The sequence below is a fragment of the Athene noctua genome, chromosome 2 (assembly GCF_965140245.1).
Source record: "Athene noctua chromosome 2, bAthNoc1.hap1.1, whole genome shotgun sequence".
Classification (NCBI taxonomy): domain Eukaryota; kingdom Metazoa; phylum Chordata; class Aves; order Strigiformes; family Strigidae; genus Athene; species Athene noctua.
In genome coordinates this window covers 24,414,089-24,437,551 of record NC_134038.1, presented here as the reverse complement: position 1 = coordinate 24,437,551, position 23,463 = coordinate 24,414,089, and the positions used below count along the sequence as shown (strand labels likewise).

Genomic DNA, 23,463 nt, shown 5'->3' with positions numbered 1-23,463 from the left:
TGCTTTGATCTTCTTGACAGACAGGTTTAGAGTAGGGACACATATGTGGTGTTTGATAAATCACATGAGGGGCAAAGAATGTTGCTGCCTTTTCATAATTATTCACTTTTTCAGAATTAATATATGCCAAATTCTTACAAGAAGAAGATATAATACCTGCACATGGAGTACAGAAATAGAAGTGCTAGGAAAAGAAATACAAGAGTGAACTGCAGTTAATGTCCTGATTTTGTTCAGTGATGCACCTAAGATTATAGGTGTAATGTTAACAAAAGGTCCATCTTTCCTTATTCTTAGAAGAATTTTTAGTATTCTAGGAAAAGTCTTTCCAATATAAACGGTAACTAGTTTTACTGCTGATTAGTGATAGAACAGGTGAGTTCTCAAGCAGTTTATTTCTTAGTCTGGCAAATCCATTTCCTGGTGTCCATTACTTACCACCTGGAGATTTTGGCAAGAGAGCATTTACATGTCATACTACCATTTAGAGGTGGAAAATACAAGAACTCCTCTTTGAAAAAGAATTAAATACAAACCAACACTCATATGGGTCTGCTGCTGTACATGTAGGCATACATGGATAACATATCTTACTGCAAGTCAGTAAATCTTACACTCCTCAATCAAATATGGTCACTGAGGACATTACCATTTTTTGTACAGTGTTCCTCCATAAATTTCAGAGTAAGGCTAGACTTTTGGAAAGATATTAGTACACAAATAATAATTTTACCTACATTTACCCTAAAGAATGTTCCTAATAACTATCTACATTGGAGGTAAATATGAATACAAAGTGCATTTACTTTGTATCTTCCCTGAAGATCTTAAAAGGGACTTTCAAATGCTTGCTTTTTCTTCACAAAATCTCTGTGAGGATTATGGCTCTAGGAGAGATATCAGTTACACTAGTGAGCAGAAGATGCTTGCTTTTAAAATTCAAGGCAAATTAAACATCTGAAGTATTTTCCAGACGATGTCTTCTAAAGCCTTCACCCTTTTTCTGTCTCCAGACAGTATATTTCTCCCTATCCCTTCCATCCCTATTTGTCAGGTTTTGTAGTATTGTTTGTTTATTTTCTTTTAGCCCATGCTTCAGTATCCATACCTATCCCACAGAATCTGAAATTCAGATAGGTAGATAATATACTAATAAAAAACCAGCATAAGCTATTTCTTAAAAGAATCATAGCCAAATTCATTATCTATTCTATCCATCATTCTTTTCGTATTCACACATTTTTAATTGCAGTGAGGAGTACAGCACTCAATAGTTGGTTGTTGCAAATATGGAAACATTTGCTCACAGTATAACAGGAAACAAAAAAATTGTCCCTGTTTTGGATCCCTCTCAGAAGTCCACTGCCCCTTTCTGGCATTCTCTTATTTCTGCCTGAGCAATGAACAAAGCTTCCAGAATTTTTCAATGTACTTCCTGTTGTTGTATCTGTGTGTTGCTATCCTTTAGGGTACAGTAGATTCTGCACAAATTTGATGCTTAAAAAGTTATTTCTTCCCCCCCAAACATACAAAAATATCTTCTTGTAAAGTTGAGGAGAAACTGTATTTATCAATTGAGCTGGTGAAGGATGGACTTGGATGTACTGGTAAAATAGTCACACAAAGAATGGCCTAGGACTGAAGTGTCTGGTTGGAACTTTTATTCATAACTGATATATATTTCAAGCATAATTTGCAATCAGAGCCAATAGCCAATGGACACAAGCTGTCACTCACCTGGGGGCAGTGTTGAGCAAAAAGTGGGGAAACCTGGTGTGGGCAGATGTTTGTTTTCTGTCAGAAGTTCAAGGCACAACCTTCTGGCTAATGTTCTCTGCTTTTGTAATTCCTGCTTCTAGGTATTTGACTTTTGAGCACTCCATCTAGGCTACCCAAGCACTGGTCTCAGCAGTGCTCGTCAGCCTGCCAGATGATATTTTGCTTCTAGACCTGGCTCTTGGCCAATCACTTTGAGTAAACCCCACCAGCAGATGTGACATGCTCCATAAGGCTAACCCCCATGTTCTGATAAATTGCAAAGACAACCTACCAGCTTCCTGAATAAATGATATTAATACTGGCAGGAGGTGGAGCAAAAGTTTTGTCAACTTTGGCATTTTGTTCTTTTACCACGAAAATTATTTTTGGAGTCTAACTAATGTAAAAATTGGATATTTCGTAGTAAGCAGAATGTTACTTGTAATCATCCCAGTAATAGGAAAGGCTGGGGGAAGTACAGCTTCTGTCTGCTCAGGTACCCAAACAAATTCAAGAAATGCTTCAGTGAGTAATAGGCCACACACTAATTACAGCAAACTAAGTCTTAACTGCAAGGTCTCCAAAAGGGAGAAGGCATAGAAAACTCATTTGTAGCAGCTAATTCCTTTCTAGCCTGGTTAAATTAAACTGTGTACTGATTTGTCATATTAGAGAAATTGCAGTAATACCTGCAGAAGATACAAGTCATTCTCTATCACTGCAGATTAGGTTTAAGAAAGCATTTCTTATAAATTATAATACCCTGTAATATGCAGGTTTAGGAACTCTGGAAGAGTAGGCTGAAGAAGTATTTCTTTATGCTTGTTTTATTTATACATTTTTCCCTAAGCATCCACTTATGGCTGCTGTGAGAGAATAGGAGTCTAGAAGGGCTTTTGGTCTGACCCAGTAGGACCATTCTTATGCTCTCCTGTAGTTTATTTCTGTTTATAGCAGTCTCATCAAACTTCTGCTGTTGCTGTACCTTCACTGTAAGATAAAGAACATCATCAGCAGGAGGTATGTACAAAAGTGCTATTACAGTTATCACATAAAATTTCAAGGGATGATAGCTAATGGAGTTTGTATCAGTCTTTCTCGCTATGGTACTTTAACGGAGTAAGCTCTTGAGAGAAGAGCAATTTAATTAAACTTTAGTCAAGGTTATCAATGTATTCTGTGGAGAATGAAAAAAAATAAAATAGTACCATATTTTTTGTTGAGAACAAACATAACTTTGTTTTCCATTTGTATTTTGTTTAAAACTAATAACAATCAGAAAACTGGTAAAACAAGTTCCAGATAATACTACTTAAGAAGCCAGACAGCTGAAGTGTGAAGTGGCAGATGCACATGTTGAACAGATGTTGTGTTGACTGGTTAGTATCCTTATGGAAAGCTTGTGTAATTGGAAGTATTTTTAGTATGTTGAAACTTTGAGAAGTTGGCATTGTCATTTACAAGTTTCTTTTGAAGAAGCTGTTTATCTTTTGTCTTTTGATTCCTGAAGTCTGTGTTAGAGAGCTGAAACAGTCTTGGGTTTTGTATTTTATACAGATCAGATGAATTTAGGTATGTCTTGATATCCAAAAGTGTGTTGGCACATAAAAAAGGTAATGTTGTGTGAAGATAGCTTCCTGAGGGTTTAAAAACTTTTTTCATTATGCATTTTAAATTTATTGCAATGAGTAGAAGCAGAACAGACTTTAGTGTATGGTAACAGTAATGTCCCAGAAACAGTAGGTATTGAAATGTGAACCAATAAAATAATGCTCAGAGAATTTTGTATTTCTCGTAGTTTGCACAATTACTGATCAAATCTTGCATATCTGCTCAGTTTTGCCCCATATTTTAAAGCTTCAAATTTTCATTCCAGGGAACAGGAGATGATGCAGCACGTAGTACTGTATCTTTGATATCCTGGGCTTTGAGACGCTTTGTGGTGGGTTGGCACTACAGTGATTGGAGAATCACAAATTTATTGCAGCTGGTTAATGTTTAATTTATTAATAAAATTGTTAGCAACAATCTCATTACTTAGGATGTGTGGACTGCATTTTTTCATGAATAATCAGTAAATGTAGCTTCCTTTGGTTTTTTTTTTCTTTTCACAATTGTACATTTAAAAGCATGAGGTATTACAAAACTTCTAATTAGCTTACAGAGTGTAAAGTTTAAGCCCTAAGAAACAAGGTAAAGAGAAAGTAACAAAATTTGGATTATTTAGATTTGAAGCAGTTTGGTAGAGGTTCTCAAGCAGCTTGACAAGGGTTATCTTAAGGTTAGGCTTGGTTATTCTCACTGTGTTTATTTTATGGCTTTGGAAATAACAGAATATTTCTAAAGAAGCATTTTCTCAGATGAGCAGGACTACAGAAAGTTGTTGTTCCTAAGCACACACCACAACGACATCTCCAAAGTAGCTCTAATTTGTGTCACCGGCATTAAGAGATGTCCTATGCTTCCATTCCTGTATAGTGAGGCCACTTCCATATACTTTAAATGCAGATGATGTCTTGTACACCCCACATGAATTTGTAAAAGAGAACCGCTTCTGGAATCTAAAAGCTCATGAAATTTGATAAGGAGGAATGGCATTTCATAGCAATCTGAGTCATGTCCTTAGAATGTGAAAAAGTAAAATTAAGAAATAGGAAACAAAGGAAAATCTGTTTTGATGTAGATATAAGTGATCTTTAGCTTCTGTCCTAGAATTACTAGAAAAAACCCAAGTGTTCCAAACTGATTCTTGTAACCAAAATGGCTGTACTGAAGAGATGTTCATGCTCAGAACCTGCAAATAGAAAATTAGAGTGAAAAAATAGGATTCATAGTCTCCTTTTAAGATACAAAGTTAAGAAAATTTTAATTTTACTATGAAGTCTGTTCAATAAGCATTCTGACTTACGTAGTTCAAAAAGATCAACAAACATATGAAATAAGATAGATATTAAACTTACAAGATAAAGAATACTTAGTTGTTAGGGTTTTTTCCCTTAGCCCACAGGACTTAATTATCTGAACCAGACCTTCTTGTCTCTGCTCTATGAATTACATTTCTTCTGTCTTGTACTACTATTAGTGGAATAGTCTAAAAGACATAAATGTTCTGTCCAATCTCTTTATTACGTACTCTGCCTAGCAATATTTTGAACATAACTTGTGGATATTATTTTTCTTATCAGTAACTTAATTATTATGGTACTTTTATATGAAAATTAAGTTATTTTAATAAATAGATGTTATGTAAAGTTAATTTAAAACTTTACCGTTTCGGAACATTTAATGTATCAACCAAAAAATCTGAAGTATTCATTACAGAGATAATAAAAATGTTGTTATTAAATAGGGCCAAAAATTCAAACTGTTCTTTCAATTATAGAACATGTGCAAGAAATCATATTGGTTTGTTTTTGGAAAAAAAAAAAAAGAAAACTAGAAGCTGTGTAATAATTATTATAGTTTTGCCACAAATACAGTTGGTTGAAATGTAGGCAGGACAAAATCACTAAAGGCAACACAGTGGCTCAAACTCACCCTAAACAGAAGTGTGAGAGAACATGCGCTTGGACTTTCTCACACTGTGGACATTGAATGTGTCATAGTGATGATTTGCTTAATAGTCTGATGAGGAGACGAAAGTTTGAGTGTTAGGTCACATGATGTATGACTGAGGGTTCTGCATTCTTTGATCCTGACTAATCTTCTCCTTTTAGTCATCTAACGCTTGTATACAGTAGAGTTTGACGCTGTGGCAACATTACCTTTAGACAGCATCAGTTACAGTTTCTTCCCCGTATGCTAGATCACCTGCTTGGTATTGCAGAAAACTTGATTCTTGACAGTAATTATAAACACATGGATTCTGTAATTTTCTTCATTTTAAAGCAAAGTAATATGTTTTTCTTAAAGGGAAAGCTGAGGAATACAAGGAAAAAAGATAGTTGAAGCCAGTAGAGAGTTAACTGAAGTTATAGCCAGTGGGCAGTGAGCAATTTTGAACTTTACTGTTTCCTTTGCAGGAAGGATCCTCACTTTTTCTCTGGGATTCCCTCAGGAGAAACAGTCTTTTTCATCCATTTTAACCTATTTTTAGAAGTAAATAAAGTTCTGTATGTCAGTCTTCCTCAAATAATATGTAATATTTTGTGTTCTCAGCCAAATTAAAAAGCAGAATAGAAGCCTTAATGTTAATTATTTTTTTAACTGTTTTGTGAAAATCAGGAAGTGGATGGTGAGAAACCAAAACACATGTTGCCACTGAGGGAAAGCCATTATTAAATAGCTGGCAGTAGACACTGTTTGACCACTTGTGTGGCTTGTATGGACTGGGTGGTCGAACAGGGGTAGATATGCTGCTTAATTTCATACTGATTTTCTCACGGCCAGATTTTCATTTTAGTACTACTCTGTCTCTTATGCAATGAGACATAATTTTTCAGAGTGTACTGCTGTTAATATTAGCTGCCATCCTACTTTTTCAATTTTTCTGGCCAGCTGTAGTGTGTTTTCAGATTCAGGTAATGCTGTATCATCTGAGACTACCTAATAGAATGATACATCCTATAACTCATGCCAGAGATTTTGGAAGGAAACAGGTACAGGTATTTTCTTAAAAACGCTAGAATTTGCCTGTTCAAGCAAAAGTTCAAAAGCTTTTCATACTTTTTGAAAATTGATAAGAATACTCATACAAATAAATTTTACTGGTAGTGAGTTTAAATATCAAAGAGAATAGCCTTCTATGTATATAAAATCAAATGATGCAAAGACGTTCAAGAGATCCAGGTTATTTTACTGGACAGATTTAAGTGGTATTTGCTGTTTCCTCTCAAATGAATTTGCAAGTCTGAGCTGCAGTATTATCATTGGGCCATTTACCACTGGTTGTATAATGAGCAGGATTAGCTATAGCCATATTACAGTTTAGCAATTTTTATAATGTTTTAAAGTAAAAAAAATTCAACCTATGATTTGAATTCTTTATTCATTAGACCATAGTAAAATCTTGGCATTTGAATCAGTCTTATCTAAACCTGAAAATCTGAGTTCTGCAGCACTTTTTTAAGATGGTGAATGTTTAATTATAAGGTGACATACAGTCTTGTCCCATGTGGTTGGTTGAGGGGGGTGAATCTTTTGAATTCCCCAAGAGCCTGCGTGCCAGTGGAAGAGCCAGTCTCTGCTCAGCAGGGCCACAGGGTGGACTGAGTCATGTCAGAGAAACAATTGTGCTGGTGACTTTATTAACTGACCACTTCAGTGAATAAATGGAGACAATTTGGCAACAATCAGCTGATAACCATCCAGGGAGTGAATAAAGGCACTTTGGCGATGAGACTATTTTCTGAATAACCTGTCAATGATCAAGTGATTGCAATTCAATTCATACAAAAATTATACACATGAATATATGTAAGAATGAGAGAGAGAGAGCGCACAGAAAGAGGAAAGTGAAAAAGAGAGGAGAAGGGGACAGGAAAAGGGGAAATCACCACCTTTGAATTCCGTGTTGTCACAGAGTAGCCAGCTTGGCCCGTAGATGGTGGGTTGACCAAGACACACATGGGGTGTTGCCTTTATATAGTCTGTCTTCTGCATGAACAGTAGCTTGTTCCAGAAAGTTCTCATTTTCTCTGGTTTGTACCTGTGCAGTTAGGCAAGTTCTGTCTCTGGGCAACAACAGGAGGGAAGGGGAGAGAAACGGCCCACCACCCCACCTCCACAGAGCTCGCTCACAACACAGGGTGTCTCAGTCAAGTTGTTTTTGACATCCTCTTTATTGAACAGTTTCTTGTTTATGAACAGTTTTGTGACACATACGTTTTGTATTTCTGTTCATGTTAAAGACCTGAAACCTTGAAATGTGAAAGGAAGCGGTATGAGTTAATTTGATGTCTGTGTGTCTTTTTCCAAATACATAATAACATGAAGATATGTGTAAAGAGTTAGCACATTTGAGACATATGCATAGAACTGATTTGCACGGTATAAATTCAATTCAAAATTTGCACCATGTATAAATTCATTTTCTTAGTATAGGTTGTTCTACCAATTAATCTTATCTACTTAGGTTATAAATAGATTTACTAGATTTAATCCCTTGAATTGGATGAGAGTACTTTTATAATAAGAAGGATTCCAATATAAATAAAATCCAAATATGATGCTTTCTTTCCTTTGAGGTATAAAAATTATTGTCCTCTTATTTTTTTCCTTGTGGTTGCCTACAGTTTGATATGTTGTATAATAAGTTAAAATTAATCTTTGTTTGCTGAAGTATAATAATGTGAATTACAGTAGAATCTTATTTCATATTTTAGGTGGGACACTATACTAGTAATGCTGAAATTGTACCTCAGAGTATTCACACCTGAATGAAAGTCACATGCCAAAGAGAAACTAATTTTGAAAATCTGTAAATAATGGTGTTGCTGCATAAAGAGAGTTTCTGACTGGTGAATCTGAAATGGGTTTTCATTTCAATTGAAACAAAGTGAAGTTGCACTCCCTTTCTTGGGAAGGCAAAAAAGTGTTTCCCCATCTTCGTTAAAAATAGATCTAACTTTTTTGCATTGCTTTTTTGCTTTACAATTTCCAGTGAGCCAAGTTGTCTTAATTTCTTTGACACCTTGACATGTTAGTAGTTCAGATGAAGACAAATAGATTGTATTATTTTGGACAAATGGACTATGTATTATTTTGGTTTGTCTGGTGGTCTGGACATTATTTTGGTTTCTGTGGAGTCTTGCTTTTAATGCAGTACTTAAAAATTGTGGAATGGCTAAATCCTTTAAAATATAAATTATGTTAATTGTCTTCTGATCATTTTTACCACTGACATATTCTATTCATACATTTTTCAAGGTAAACTTGTAGCTTTATAGTGTCAGAGAGAGGGTCAAAAGTCTAACTTCTTGAGAACACCAATAAAAACCCTTAGCTGGAATAGCTGAATAATACTTGCATCATTTTCCTGGTAGTTTGACCAGTACTTGGATTCCCACATAGCCACTTGTCAGATGTTTTCGTGAGAATAAACTGATGTTTGGTTAGTTCAAGGACACTATCAAAATAAAGTCCTTGCCAGTATCTTGAGTCATCGCCATACCATGTTTCCATTGTTAGGAAGCTTTGTCTCATCATTTGATTTTGTTGCCAAAAACAGCAGGAAGATATCTTTTTGAAGGGCTGTGCAGTGCTTTTTGATACTTCCTATGAGCAGATATTTTCATTCCAGTAGAAACCTAGATGCAATTCTTGTATTGAGAAAATGGCTGTGATTTTACTAAGACTCTTCAAAGTGGAAATTTTACTTTTCAACAAAGCAAAAAAGAAGTGATGAACTGAAGTAAATTCACACTAAAATAGGAAGCCTTAAGTGAACGGGTCTATTTTGCAGATATGATGGCAAAACACAGGGATTACTCAAAAGGACACATGTATGTATGTATGTGGATATGCATGCATGCACAGAAGTTTCACACAGTGAAAACCTCTAATGACAAATACACGAGCTGTTAACCTGAAATTTGTAGAAATGCACAATTTAGTTTTATACTTCAAATATAAGCAGGTTTTTTAACATATTTTAAATTGCTTTGGAGAGTTACATTCATCCCCCTGCAGTGCCACACAAGTTGCATCCACAGTCACAACATGAAAATTTTGAGATGGCTCAATTTAAACTAGGTATTTTGAATGGAATAATATAGTTTGAAGTTTATACTTCAGTTGAGGTTTCCAAAAGTAGACAATAATTATTTGATATTAATATCCCCACCCTGATCAGCAATATTAATTTCTGGGATTATGTGGACTTCTGAGCCTCTCTGAATCCCAACAATTTTTCTTCTGTGCCCTACTTGTAGGAAAGTTCACTTGTCTCAGTAATAATAATTTTCCACTTGTCTTGAACTTCTGAATGTTGCACTGGACTTTTGTTGAATGGGGCAGAGAATGTAATAGTGTTTCTTCCTGGGCACACAGTGTTCAGACTGGAAGGATAATAGAGTTTAGCTCTATTTCATTAATTTCTGATATGTTTGATCTATTCTGCCATCTAACACAAAAGGCAATATACTAAAATAGCAGTGAACTACATTTTAGTACAGTGTCACCCTATGGTGACAAGGCTACAAAGTACATGCATAGGTTCTGTGGCTTCAATCAGTATGATAAAACCTGGTACTGTTTGTATTCCCATTTAGACAGTAGAGGTAGTTGTCATACTGCCTTACATTGCAGACTGTTTCTGTTGAGTATGGAGGAGATTAAAGAGCGGGACACTACCATTTTTTCATTTTTACAGCTAGCTTCATTCTGGGTTGCTAGTTACTATATCAAATGGTGAAATAATAGATTATGATTGTGATAAGACACTGATATGACTCATGCACATGTACTAATAATAACATTTACTGAACCAAATTAATGTTTGCAGCAATTTCCAGTTACTCTGAACTTCTTTCTGTGGATAATTGGCCACCAGTACCTATCTAGAGAGAAGACATTGGTAAAGCTCTCAGTGATTTATACATAGTATGCAACTTTGGTTCTTCTGCTATGCTTAATATGTTTGCTTAATAACTTTACATATTAGCAATATTTTTCCTCAGTGCATGTTTCTAGGCAGTATTTCAAATTCTTTTCATTTCACTGAGACTCTATCTTCCCCCCAAATTACCTGTGACTCATTGCATGAATCAAGGCTGAAAGCTTCATTCTTGACTCCTCTAAGTAAGGATTTCCACTTATTTTAACTTTCTTCATCAAAGCACAGGAGTAATAGTGACTTAGCAGAGTATTCTCAGAAATTAATATTAACAGCTATTGCAAATTATTGGAAATCTACATGCTCTTGAAAATCTCCCTCTTTTTCAGTCTATCTAGCAGTAAGGCATTTTCCCCAGGTAAATGTTTATTACACATTGAACATCTGGGGGTTTTACCCATTGTGTTTATTGGGTCCTTGGTGTTTATACAAAGTAATTTCTCAGTAGGCTGGTCTGGGTTGTCATATTTGTCCATGATGAAGCCCACGATAGCAAATGTATTTATGCCCAGGATCAGTATGGCCCAGCTACCAAAACAGTAAGTCAGAAGTTGGCTTTGCTAAATTGTTCATCCTGGCTGTTTGAACAAGGCTTCATGTATTCCTCAGCAACGTGAGCTGAATTCAGTAGCAAGTTTCCCAGATTCTTATGTGCTGCATTCTACCAGACTGGGAATTTTCCAGTAGATGCTATAAAACTGAGAATTAATTTAAAAAGAAAACCTATAGATTTTTGTACTATGTATTTGTATATATGTTTATATATATGCATACATAATAATGATCATTACTCTAAACAGTTAAAGCTTGTTAGTATTTCAAGCAGAACATTAGTCCCTTTTGTGAACATTTTTTTTGTTCCATTGGTTGATTTTATGCTTCTCCTTAAGTTTTATTTTGATGTAGATTAGAGATGTAATTAAAAGTAGTCACTACTGTGTCACGCTACTGCATGTACTGCAGGTTTGATATCTTAAAAAAGCTTTAGAGACAAATAGAAAATTCTAAGACACCTACCCAGTGATTGTTTTTGATAAAATATTCTGTAGCAGTATGCTAGAGGATGAACATTTCAAACGACATTGCTAATTGTCATGTTTTACCACATTTTAAATAGGTAAGGCAGTTCTGCCCATCTCTTGTTTGGGCTGCCTGGAGATTCCAAAAGATGGACCGTCCTGAGCTTGCTTTTCAAAGGTTTTTTTGTCAGTACTAGGAATGAGAATCAGTGTTTTTAAAATGGTGTGCAGAAAGGAATACCTTGCACAGCCTATATAGCTGAATTAGAAGCTATTTGGAACACTAACTTTAAGCAGCACCTCATAAATATTTTTAAAGTGTGGACCACAGACATATTGTTCTTATGCTGTGTGCTTTTCTGTTTACAGGAGTGCCTATCTTCTGCATGGTCACTGCAGCAGTTGCATAATTTAATAAATTATACTTAGAATAATAATTAAGAAAGTATTTTAATAACATTCACCAAGTTGGAAAAAAGAAAAAAAAAGCAGCAATTAGTGAACTAACAGGAACTTTATGCCCCACAACTGAAAAAACATTATTTTTATGAAAAAACAGTATATGTAAACAATATTCAGTAACAATTGCAGTCTTTTTGCATCTTTAATATAATATGCCATAATAATGCCATATAGAAGCATGTAAAGGCCAAAAGTGGTTATCATTAAGAAAAAAAACTTGTCTTTGTATCTAGGCTGTCTAATGGTCTTTAATATTGTTACCAGCCCACAGTTAGATGGCTCCAATGAAATCTTAGTGCTGCAATTAAAAGCTTTGAAAATGGCAGACTGCTGCAGAATATGTTATATAAGAATTCTCCGTTGATTTTCCAGTAAGGTATAAAGTCAAATCTCAGCGTGGTTTGAGTGCTGGGTACTTTGAAGCAGCCTCCTAGCACTGAGACACTAAGGCAGTTGGAAGATTGCCAGGCTTGATCAGTCAGAAAAGCCTGAAGATGCAGCTCCATGTGTCATCTACTCCTGAGTGGGCTTACAGAGGTCCTGTTTCTAACCTTTCGTTCCTGCTCCAATGCCACAGTTCTTTTCTTCATTTTAATTATTTTTGAACAAGTTCAGAAGGCACAATTTAAGATGCAATTTTGAGGCTCATTAAACTAATCCAAGCTGGACTGCCACAGACTGTCCTTTTCCTTCTCCACTTTGTAGTAGTACAATGAGCCAGTGCAGGAAACAGAACAAGCCAAAAAACCACATTTTTTCTCAGGTTTTTGGTTTGTTTGTTGTTTTTTTTTTCCCCCCAGGATTATTTTTTGGATGCTTCAAGACCCTAAACTGGCTGCTTTACACAATCATACAAGGCACAAATAGGAGACATAAATTCAGTCTGGCATGGAATTGTACACTGAGGCTGTGACAGACAACTTCCTAAAAATGGAAATATTTTGTGATGGCCATGTTTCCAAAAAAACATATTCTGGAATTCTTAATTCTTAGTCTTTAGTTCACATGCCACTTCATGTGCTTGACTTCCTCATGTAGTCTTTTTATAAGATACTCTGGACAAATTGAAACATCATTTAGTCAAGCATTAGGCTAGATACAAGTTTATTTGGCTTGATACAGGTGAGATGTAACAATCTGAAAAAAAAAAAAAAAAAAAAGGGCAGTAAGGCAGAAAAGATAATTTTCCAGACATCTGGAAGCTTTCAAACCTGAGGCCCTCAAGATCTCAGCACACAGTCATGTGCCAGCAGTTGGCTGTTTCTCAGTGGACACTCCTGTACTGTGGATTTTTCTGCTTGGGGCATATAGTCTGACTGTCTGACTTACATTACTGGAAATAATGTAGAAGGAAGTTTGTTTAGTTGGGCAAGATTTATACATGACATCTAATCTGTTGTGGATTTAGTTATTTTAATTGCTTTTAGAATGCTCAACACAGATAAAGACTCTAAGTTATGTTATAGGAAAAGATTGTAGCATTTGAGTTTGGGGATAGTTCATTTAACTCTATGCTTATTCAGTTAAGAGGCTGCAGGTACAGCATTACAATAATGACTCTTCATTGTTCGTACATTCATTCATCCCATCCTAGAAAATGATGCCTATATTGGCATTCTAAGGCTTTGTTGAATCCTGCTTTGAATCACTGCCAGGGTATTTGACATTTGCTTCTGCATCTTTTTATTTATTTTATGGAGCACTGAATATTATTAAATAGGAGAACATTCCAGTTTACTCCAATGGGAGTAAATAAGTTTCTCATCTCCAGCTGTCATAACAATGAATCATCTGATATTTCCATATTTAATATTGTTAGGTTATTTAAACTCTTGCATCTAAGAATTGTTCAGTGAATACATACTTTAAATTTACTCATCATGTAAGAAGGTTTTTGATCCGTGATTGAACACCTAGTCAAGAAAACATCAATGTGTAGGACCAGGATTTTTTGCACCTAAGCCCGATGTTGTGATGGGTACCACCCAGTAGCGCTGTTTTCCCAGCTCTGGTCAGTGGCAACAACATTTCAAATAATCCCACCCCAGGCTGTGACATGCCAGTTCCAGTGGCAGGCTTGTTTATACAGCCATACTGGGCACTGAATTAGGTAATTGGTCTGTCTCTAGTGTTTGGGAGCAAGCTTTCTGTTGTGAAACCACAGCCTTAATGACTTAAAATTGTAAGTCCTTGAATGGTTTTTGTAGTGATTTCTTTTTCTCTGGTGTACACACTAGTGAATGAGATTTAATTCAGCCTCCAGAAAGGTTCAGCTAGCTTGATGAGACAAAGTTGCCTTCTGTAAGATCAGATCAAAACTAAACGATCATTTAGTTCAGTATATCTTTCTGCAAGGAAATGGGACTCAAAACAGACTGGTAAAACTACAGTCTTACACTGCAGTCTTAACACTGAAATGTTAGAGAATGTAATGCAAAATCAAGCTGAAATTTCAACTACTACTTTTTAAAGTGTCCAAGTGAAATACGCAAGCAGACTCCCATAGAAAAATACTGTTGGCTTTAACACCAAAAAAAAAAAGAATGTACAAAAATGAACAAACCCTCACCTTTTCTAAAGTAATTACCTGTACTTAGTTAATCCTATTTTTTCATATAAAAACAAAGATACAAAATTAAAATTCTGAAATGAAATTTGAAAAAGAACTCAAAAAAGCTAATACTTTTAGTAAAAATATTAATGAAAAATTACTGTTGGACAAAGTACTCTGCCAGATTTCAGCCTGGTCTATTTAAATTGAAAGCTTTTCTTTAGAAAAAAATATTGAACACAAAAGTGTCTTACAGGCCTTTCATAGGGTAGCAAAATAAACATACTGTTTGTATTAAGATTAAAAAAATAATTCTGTTGGCGTTAGAAGGGATTTAGCATTTACATATACCCGTGTTACAATTGGAACATTTAACACAGCTTTGATTTATGAATATTTGGATCAGTGTTTAACAATGTGGCCCCTTACTCTACTTTTGAAGAGTTGGAAAAACATTGCCCAAAGAAGCTAAGTTAGTATTGTTGCTTGCCATCACATCTTTCACGTAATTCCTGCAATATTGTGAAAACTACAATAGAATTCCTGTCAGGAGTATTTCTGTAGGTCTGGAATCTCATATACACCATTACGCTTCAAATTTAGCATCGTTTGTTTTGCAGCAAATTCTGGTTAAAATGAAAATACCTTAGTGGAAAAAAATACATTTGACTTTTATATGAAATAAACTATTTCAGACTTCTCTGATATCTTTGTTGCCTCATTTTGGCTTGATTTAATAGTTCCCTTTTTGGAGAAAAGCTTTGGATTCATGTTATACAGAACTTTCTGCAGTTGGATTGATAAAAGAAGAACGGAGTCTGTCTAGATTAAATTGTAGGACTGAAGTTTTACTTCAAAATTTAAGGGAAATTTTTTGGACTGGAAGACATAATTTGGCACTCTAATATGCTTGTATGTGTGTCTTTCATTATATTTTCCATGTGAGATTAATATGTCAATTTACAAAATAATTTTGATAACAGTCAGAATTAAAGTCAATCTTATAACTCATATGCAAAACAAAATAAAATTGTTTTCACTGAAGTGTCCAGTAGAACAATGTAGCAAATTTTGATTAACCAAAAAAAAAGAGGTTCCTTAGATAACAATGGTATGTCAAATACATTTCTAAACTGTTGGAGACTCTTTGATGAAGTAGATGTTGTACTTAGAACAAAGCCAGAAAGAAACTATGCAGTGTTTCTTTCATAATTCCAGTTTAAGCACAACAGGGGGAAAAAAAAAATGGAGCATAGTTCTTTCCTGTAGCTCAGTCTGTGTGGTAGACAAGATTTTTATTTCCATGAAAATATTACTGCCCTTTAGCAAAAGAAATAAAACTGGGTCACATGCCACAGTGATGGAGCAGATGTGATTGGCACTTTGATTCTGTGGTTTCACACTTGTGACTCTTTCCGTAATTTATGTAATGTGAAGAATGATCTCATGATTGGCTGAAGGGTTTCGATTAGAATTAAGGAACAGCTATGTAGAAGGCTGGAAATTTTACTTCAGTGGTGTCATTATATAACCATAATTAATATGAGAAGCTGCAAAAATTATGCAGACATAGATGCTCTTCCAAAGATCATGTTGTTTACAGTTATTCTATTAATTAAAGAATTATCCTCTAAATTATCAGAAAAAGAAAACAAAACTGATAGAAATGTTTATAATGAAATTTGCACATGCTTATATTTGTTATTGTTGAAAACTCTTGAGAGATTATGAAAGTGAAAATATAAAGAAAAACATGTTGCCAGTAGCTGTAAAACACCTCTCTTTGATTTGGAAAATATGTTAGTTATTGGTCTAAAGTATTAGGTTGTGTGTTTACCTTGATGGTGTTATTGCCTCTACAGAGTGAAAACTTTGAAAACATGTCTCTACTGTCTAAATAATTTTATCAGAAATAGAAAATAAATAATAGTTACCTGGTTAAGATTGCAGTGACCTCAGATGGGACTCCTTGCCAATTTTGAAAAGCAAATATATTTATTTACCCTTGATTTTATGATGTACTTATCTGTGTGTGTTCTACAGGACATGCTATTTCCATGCCCTTTCACTAGACAGATATATGTGTCATATGCCCTATTGAACTCAAGGGGTTAAGCTAGTAAAGTTACCTATCTCAACACTTGAAAAGGAAGAATTAGCCACAGTTCCCTAGCTACTACTGTAGCTTTCAACACCTTTTCTATGGTGTCTAGTATTGATAGGATATATAACTGTGAAAGGACGAGAAAATGCACTGAAGTGATCTAAGAAGTAAACTATCATCTTGACATGTTTTTTCTAGCTATTGAAAACCTTTCCATATTGCAACTCATTCTGACAGTGAAACTGTAGAATTCCTCTGATTTAAGTACCATCTGGTTATGCTCAAAGCTTTAAAGCTATTATCTCAGCATAAAATTTCAGCATCCTATACTTTTTTCTTCGCCAAACTATCCATTTTTAAGCCACAAATATTTTTCCAGTCCTTTCAGATTTTATCTAAAAGTATATTTTAACAGTATTTAAATAGTTCTTAAACAATAACAATTTATCTTGATAGATGACATGCTGTGTTTTTTCATTTTATTTTAATTAGCCATTGTGGAACCAAATTCCCTTTTGTTTTATTCCTTTGAATACTGTTTAATTATAGTTATCATGCCAAATATCTTAAAGGTTATTTTACCAATACAGTTTCATTTAACATAAGCCATGTGGAATCAATAGTCCTGTTTCCTAAAGTGAATGCTTGGAAAATCTTACATTCATATGTTAAGAGTACACATCCTTTCCTCATTAGTTGGAAAGTACAGGGATTTTGGCACAGGTTCTGTGTGGAAGCATTGTGCAGCTTTTATATGGATTTTGTTTTTAGCCTTTGATGACACTGTTTAGAATAGGAAGTATCTAATAAGTAAAGCATTTTGTCTAATGTGCTGCCAGTGTGTTTAATATATGCCTGGAGGTCTGAAACATTATCTTCTCCACTACAGTAATATGCATTTAATTCTCTGAAAGCAGAAGGTCGAACTTTTAAAAGGGACTCAAAGTACATTTTCAACTAAAATAATTTAAAACACATGGGATAAGGGACCAGAGTAATGTACAGTTGGTTTTTATGGTTTAATCATGATCATGTTAATGCACACCAGTAGCTAATTAAAGAAAACTTTTATTGTTCGTTTTAAATGGGTTATGTAAAGAGTAAAAGAATTGATATAATACAGCCCAATGATAAATGTTACCATTACATTTGCTAACAGCAAGCTGATATTGCTGTTCTTGACATCTTTAAAGTATTGGCCCATTTATTCCATAATAAAGCAAAGAATCTTTTTAGAGTTGTTATACTGAGAGTCATTCCCTCTCATCTCGTACCGATAGAGGAATACCTAAATGATTGCCAAGTTATTTCTAGGCGTATTTTCAGGTTAAGTGTGAAACTTAGTTGGAAGGTTTGAGGCTTACTGAGCTGAAATTGATGCAAGAAGTTCCAGTGGTACTTCTGCACCCTTATTTTGTACCCAGTTGTGTTCTATAAAGCTGTCTTGCAAATCGTTACTCACTTGTTCCAACCTTTATAATGGTAAGAGCATGTGTAAGTCAAGATTTCATTGTGGAATTGGGTGGCATGGAAAAATGTAATAAGATACGGTGTCTTTCACCTTTTGGGCACTGGTTCATATTCCATACTGCTTAGTACTGAGCAGAATTCACCATGTGACTGCTGTTCAGTGACCTGAGTGACTTGATCTGGGGTCTCAGTAAAGTTTCTGTAGTCAAATGTCCACTAACAGTAAACTCAGCAGTTGGGACCAGTTAGCACCCTTGCAGTAGTCTTCACAGATAAACTATAGTCTGAATGGGGATGGAGGCAGATCTACTTTCTTACCTTCCTTGAGGTGCTTTACATAGGCTGGAACATTTAATAAAAATTATAAAAAGCAGAAGAAAAGAACTAGGCTTCATGTCAAATCTATTCAGGTATGAGAAGAGAGGATCTGTTCAGAAACCAGAAGTACCATGTGTTCTCCCTCTGCTCAGTTATACACATGCAATGCTTTTCTCCCTAGAATATTATCATTTAGTGTATGACATTGTATTTTCAATCTCTCTAGCCAAGTCAAGCATAAACTAAACATCAGATAGCTGTAGAAATTTCTGCTGCATAGAGGAAAGCAAGAGAATAGCATGTAGTACCCATAAAAGCATCATTCACTAGAGAACCATGCTTTCTAAAAAAAATGTTCATGAGACTGTATTAATGAGTATGGAGCAATTAAAAACTGCTGGGTTTAGCATCATATGCCCTCTACTTCATTTCAGGCAGCATTTTCATGAAATTATGTGGCAAGATTGTTTCACAGCTCCATTCTTTCTGCCTTCTGCTTGCCCTTAATATATGAGCAATAAAATCACCTATACCATTTTTGAAAGTGCCATCGGTGCAGGATACGGGTGAAGCACTTATACTTTACCAGACAGAGAGGCTCAGTTGTAAATAGCCTAACTTTGCTAGGATATCAGGAGGAATCAATATTGCTTGGCTCACAATGTAGTCATTCATTAAAACAGTTTCTAGTTATTTTTACAGAGGCTGTATTAAAACTGGTATCACATTTACAACTCAGTGATATGACTCTGCCATAGAAATCAGCTGTAAGGAATTTTATTGGTTATTTGAAAAATATGTACATGAGTGAATCTGGAAAGATTGTAACCAGAGCTGGCAAAAACCTTTTCAAAGAAAATCTCAGCTAGTTACTGGTTCTGTTTTAGGATTTCCTCTGTAATACTTTTTTCTAGTATGTTCATTCCTTTAAAGAAGAGGGGGGTTCTCCCTTTGCTTCATAAAGCACAATATAGGGGAACCTTTTAAAAAAAGCCTGCTTTTCTTTAACTCCTCCACAAACCAATTTCTGCAGTATATGTAGGATCTATTAATATTGCTGCATAAAGACCAGTTTGAAGAAATTCAGTAATTCACTGCCCTGCATTTCTATAATTAAGTCGCTGTTAGATTTTGTAACTACTTGTAATTCATTATTATATTTTTCAAGGGGAAGTTAAGGTATGGTTTGCCCTGGTTCATATTGCCCTTTTCAAAAATTCACTAAGGTGGAGAAGATAAAAAGAAACCGTTGAAGTAGGTGCTGAAATGAAGAAATTAAATCATTGAGTCCGTGTGCAGTGGCAGCCTAAAGCCCCCCCAAAAAAAACAACAACAAAATATTGGAGGTCATCAGGCTAGAGACTGAGAACAAGAGAGAAGGCATCATTTTCCTGGTATATAAAACCGTAGTGATCCCACTTCTTGAATACTGTGTAGAGTATTCAAGTGTATAGTGGAGTTACAGAAGTAAAGAACGGAAGCTAAAATGATGAAAGGTGCTGGAGCAGCTTCTTTTGAGAAGCCTTAAAAGGCTGGAATTTCCTTGTCTGGAGAGGACTTGGCTGAGGGAGGCTACAATCAAGGTTTACAAAGTCATAGAAACAGTAATAAAGCTGAACATGGACCTGAACATTCAAATCATGCACTACAAAAGATCAGGGAAATGCAATGATGCTAGTAGGAGATTGGATTAAACCAAAGAAAAAAAGGAACTTGCTGCCCAAGAAGGTTGTGGAGGCCAGACACTGTCAGCATATTCAAAAAGGAAGTGGATAAATTCATGGATGAGAAGTCCAGAAATGGTTACTAAAACTAATGCAGGCTTGTACCACTGGCATCCCAAATGCACAGCTGTGGATGTTTGGGGAGTAGGAGAGGAACAGAATGCAGAAGTGGCCAGGGTCCATGGTCTCTCTCAAGAGACTCTTCTCCTAGTGCTGTCACAGTGTCCTGGGCTGGATGGCTCACGAATCCAAGTTGGGCATTTCTGATGCTAGCTCTTGTACAGAGCAGGGCAGAAACACTTCTGGGCAGCATAGATGGAAGTCTTAGTTATGCTGTGGAAGCTATATAGGGTGAATGCATGACTCTAAACTCCATATGAATCTGAGGAGATGGCCATATATTATTATTATAATTATTAGCATTATTGAATTTCTGCAGGGGTTTTTTTCCAAATATTTTAGCATACGCTCCCCATCTTTTCCTCAAGCTCTTGACAGGATTTCTACTTTTTTCACAAGCAGTATTTGAAGGTGTTTTCTTCCTGAAGCACTTCCTTGTCTTGCCTATCTCTGTCTCCTGACCTGGTACAATGTGGTCTCTGGACACAGCCTTGCAACTTTTTGTTTCACTCTTGCATTTCCTGTAACAGAAGGAATGCTCTTTTTTTCTGTTTATCAGTGGTGTATGTTTTCTTTTTGAACTATTTCTATATGCAATGATTTCTCATGTGAGAGATGTGAATGTCACAGCCAAGACCATACGTAGCCTTGGTGAGCCCTAGTAAGCTAAGAACTCATACTCCATGACAGAGCCAGTCTTTAGATAGTGCTGATGTTTCCTTAAACTTTGGTCTTTTATATGTGGCAGCTGTCATTTCAATGACTCTTAAGAAAAATATTTTTTCTACAACATACTATTTACACATTTCATCTTATAATTTCCATTTAGTCTTTTTGTGATTTTGCAGTAGATTAATATTACACTGTATTTCATCTAATCATGGTAAAATATTTTTATGCCAAAGAGGACTTGAGCATCAGTGCTCAAAACTGGAAAACTATTCTGACTAGGCTTTTTATTTAAAATGCATTATTTCACAGAGATATGGTTTTATATTTAGCCATAAATGTCTTGTAGATTCTTTAGTTTAAAGAAAAAGTTTAAAATTTTTTTTTTAAAAAAAAAGGTGTTTAAGCCTAGAAATCGTTGCTCCTTTTTTATTTTTACTTCATGTTCTATTGGCACTTCATCTGTTGTGAGTCATCATTTCATTGGAACAGATACCTGCTGTGTTTTCATGAGTGATTACTGTGTTAAAGTTAACTTGGCAGATACTTTTTTATAATTCTCTTTTTTGACATCATGTTTATGTAGTGATTGTTTGCTGCCACTGAAATGGAAATAGTTGGGATATGGATATCATAAGTTAATATAATATTTTCCTTTGCAGGTTTCAAAACAAGAACAGAAAAAAATGGATGTATCTGATGGAGGAACAGTTGAAACTTCTTCTCGTTATAGCGGGGCACAGGACAGTGGAATTGGCAGTGACAGCGTTAAGATCAGAATTGTTCAGATCGAGCAGCACAGTGGTACCAGCCAGCACCGCATTGCCCGTCCTTCCCGCCAGTCTTCCATCGTGAAGAATCTCAATTTCATTCCCTTTGACATTTTTGTTACAGCAAGTCGAATCTCCTTGATGACTTACTCGTGTACTGCTTTACCTAAATCAAAATCAGTACAAGAGCAGAAAGATGGTGAGAAAATAAGCAAAAGCTCCTTGAACCTTCCAGAAGCAGGCACAAGTGGCAGCCATGATACCAAGAAGCCCAGTCAGCCATGCATTTCCTCTGTCACAGCAGATGATCTTTTGAACAGTAACGTTCCAGTGTCCACTGAGAGAAAAAAAGGTCTTTTGTCACTGGAAAGTCTGCATGCATCCACAAGATCATCTGCTCGACAAGCCTTGGGTATAACTATTGTCCGGCAGCCTGGTCGGAGGGGAACTGGGGACATAGAGCTAGAGCCATTTCTCTACCTTATTGTATCACAGCCCTCTGTGCTCCTGAGCTGCCACCACAGAAAGCAAAAGGTAGAAATATCGGTGTTTGATGCTGGTCTTAAAGGAGTAGCCTCAGACTACAAGTGTACAGGTAAGTCCATTTCAAATTCACTCCTGGTTATAACTGCCAAAATAATTGCACGTTTCGGTTACTAGAGTGGTGGAAAACAGCTGAGAGAATTTTAGGATGGCTTTGAAAATCAATCATTAAATATGCATATTTTTAGCATTATACCCTGCAGCTGAATCAAGTTATGCATGTAAAATGTTTGAAATTAATTAAGATCTAACCTTTTAGCAGCTAGTTCTTCCTGTTCCCTGATATTACTTTCTCATTACCAGGTTGTGATAGGTATTGTTGCATTACTTTAACTTCTCAATGTTTTCTAAGGAAGTAAGAGTTGTAAGCTAAACTGATTTCATTAAAAGTATTTTTTTATGACTGAATATCACAATATTTTCCTATACTAGCCTACTGATAAAATTTAAAGATAAACATTGTAGAAGCACCTGGTGTTTTGATCGTAAACTGTAAGAAAATTATAGTGATCTTCCAAATGGCATCTAATGATGTAATGATTTTAAGTTTTCAGCTGGGTAATAGGGTTTTGCAAAAATTTCCTTCCCTTAATTAATAGATTTTTTTTTTTCATTTCATATGTAAACCTTACAATAAGAAACATCAGAATAACTCTTCAACAGAAAATATTCTGAACTTTTATTTTTCTCTTTTATCTGTACTACTGAAGAGAGAAATCAAATTATTGAGTTCATGTCTGGCATTCAGTACTGGGTATAAGAATTTAGTGAGATACATTATGGAGTGTTATCCCAAAAAAGTGTAAATGAGAATGCAGAGATCTGCTGAACATGCAGCCAGAAAAGTATGGGGCTTTAAGTTGTTCACTATATGAGATCTGTACGTAAAAGACTTTGCTAGCTTTTTCTTGCCAGAGTTCATACAACACACTAGTTGTGAAAAGTAGTATACAGTTTTTTGTGCAGCTATACCAAATCTATGTTGAATGAGATTGTATCTTTTGAAAATTGCCATTAAAATAATGTGCTTATGCAGAAGACCAAAAATGCTATTTTTAATAGATCTTAACTTTTTTCAGGAATCCAATTTATAGCTGAACTTTCAAGAGGGATTAAACAGTGAGGAAAATTAGACTGCTGGAGAGAAGATACTTAAAACAGAGAGACTTGTTCTCTGCCACATTTTCTTTATCATGCTTCCATTTTTAATTCTCTCTGCTGTTGCTGTCCTGTCTTGAAAGAAACACAGCTGTGTCGTGAATTTGATTTACTCCAGATTCCCATGTATATTTGTTAAATACCATATAAAAGGTGGTCATTGTAGCAATTAATATTAAAAGAATTAACACATCAATTAACAAAGCAAAGCCAGAAGGAAAATTGGAGCAGTTTTAAGTTAAA

At 35.3% G+C, this 23,463-nt stretch overlaps 1 protein-coding gene across 2 annotated transcripts in view; it reads left to right on the top strand.

Moving 5' to 3' along the window:
- The window catches only part of VPS13B (vacuolar protein sorting 13 homolog B), a 482,028-nt gene that overhangs the window by 339,232 nt on the left and 119,333 nt on the right, over positions 1-23,463 (top strand). For both annotated transcript variants that reach the window (XM_074898647.1, XM_074898646.1), the window contains exon 34: positions 21,412-22,114. In XM_074898647.1, the coding sequence (XP_074754748.1) occupies positions 21,412-22,114 (703 nt within the window). The remainder of the gene's footprint in view (positions 1-21,411; positions 22,115-23,463) is intronic.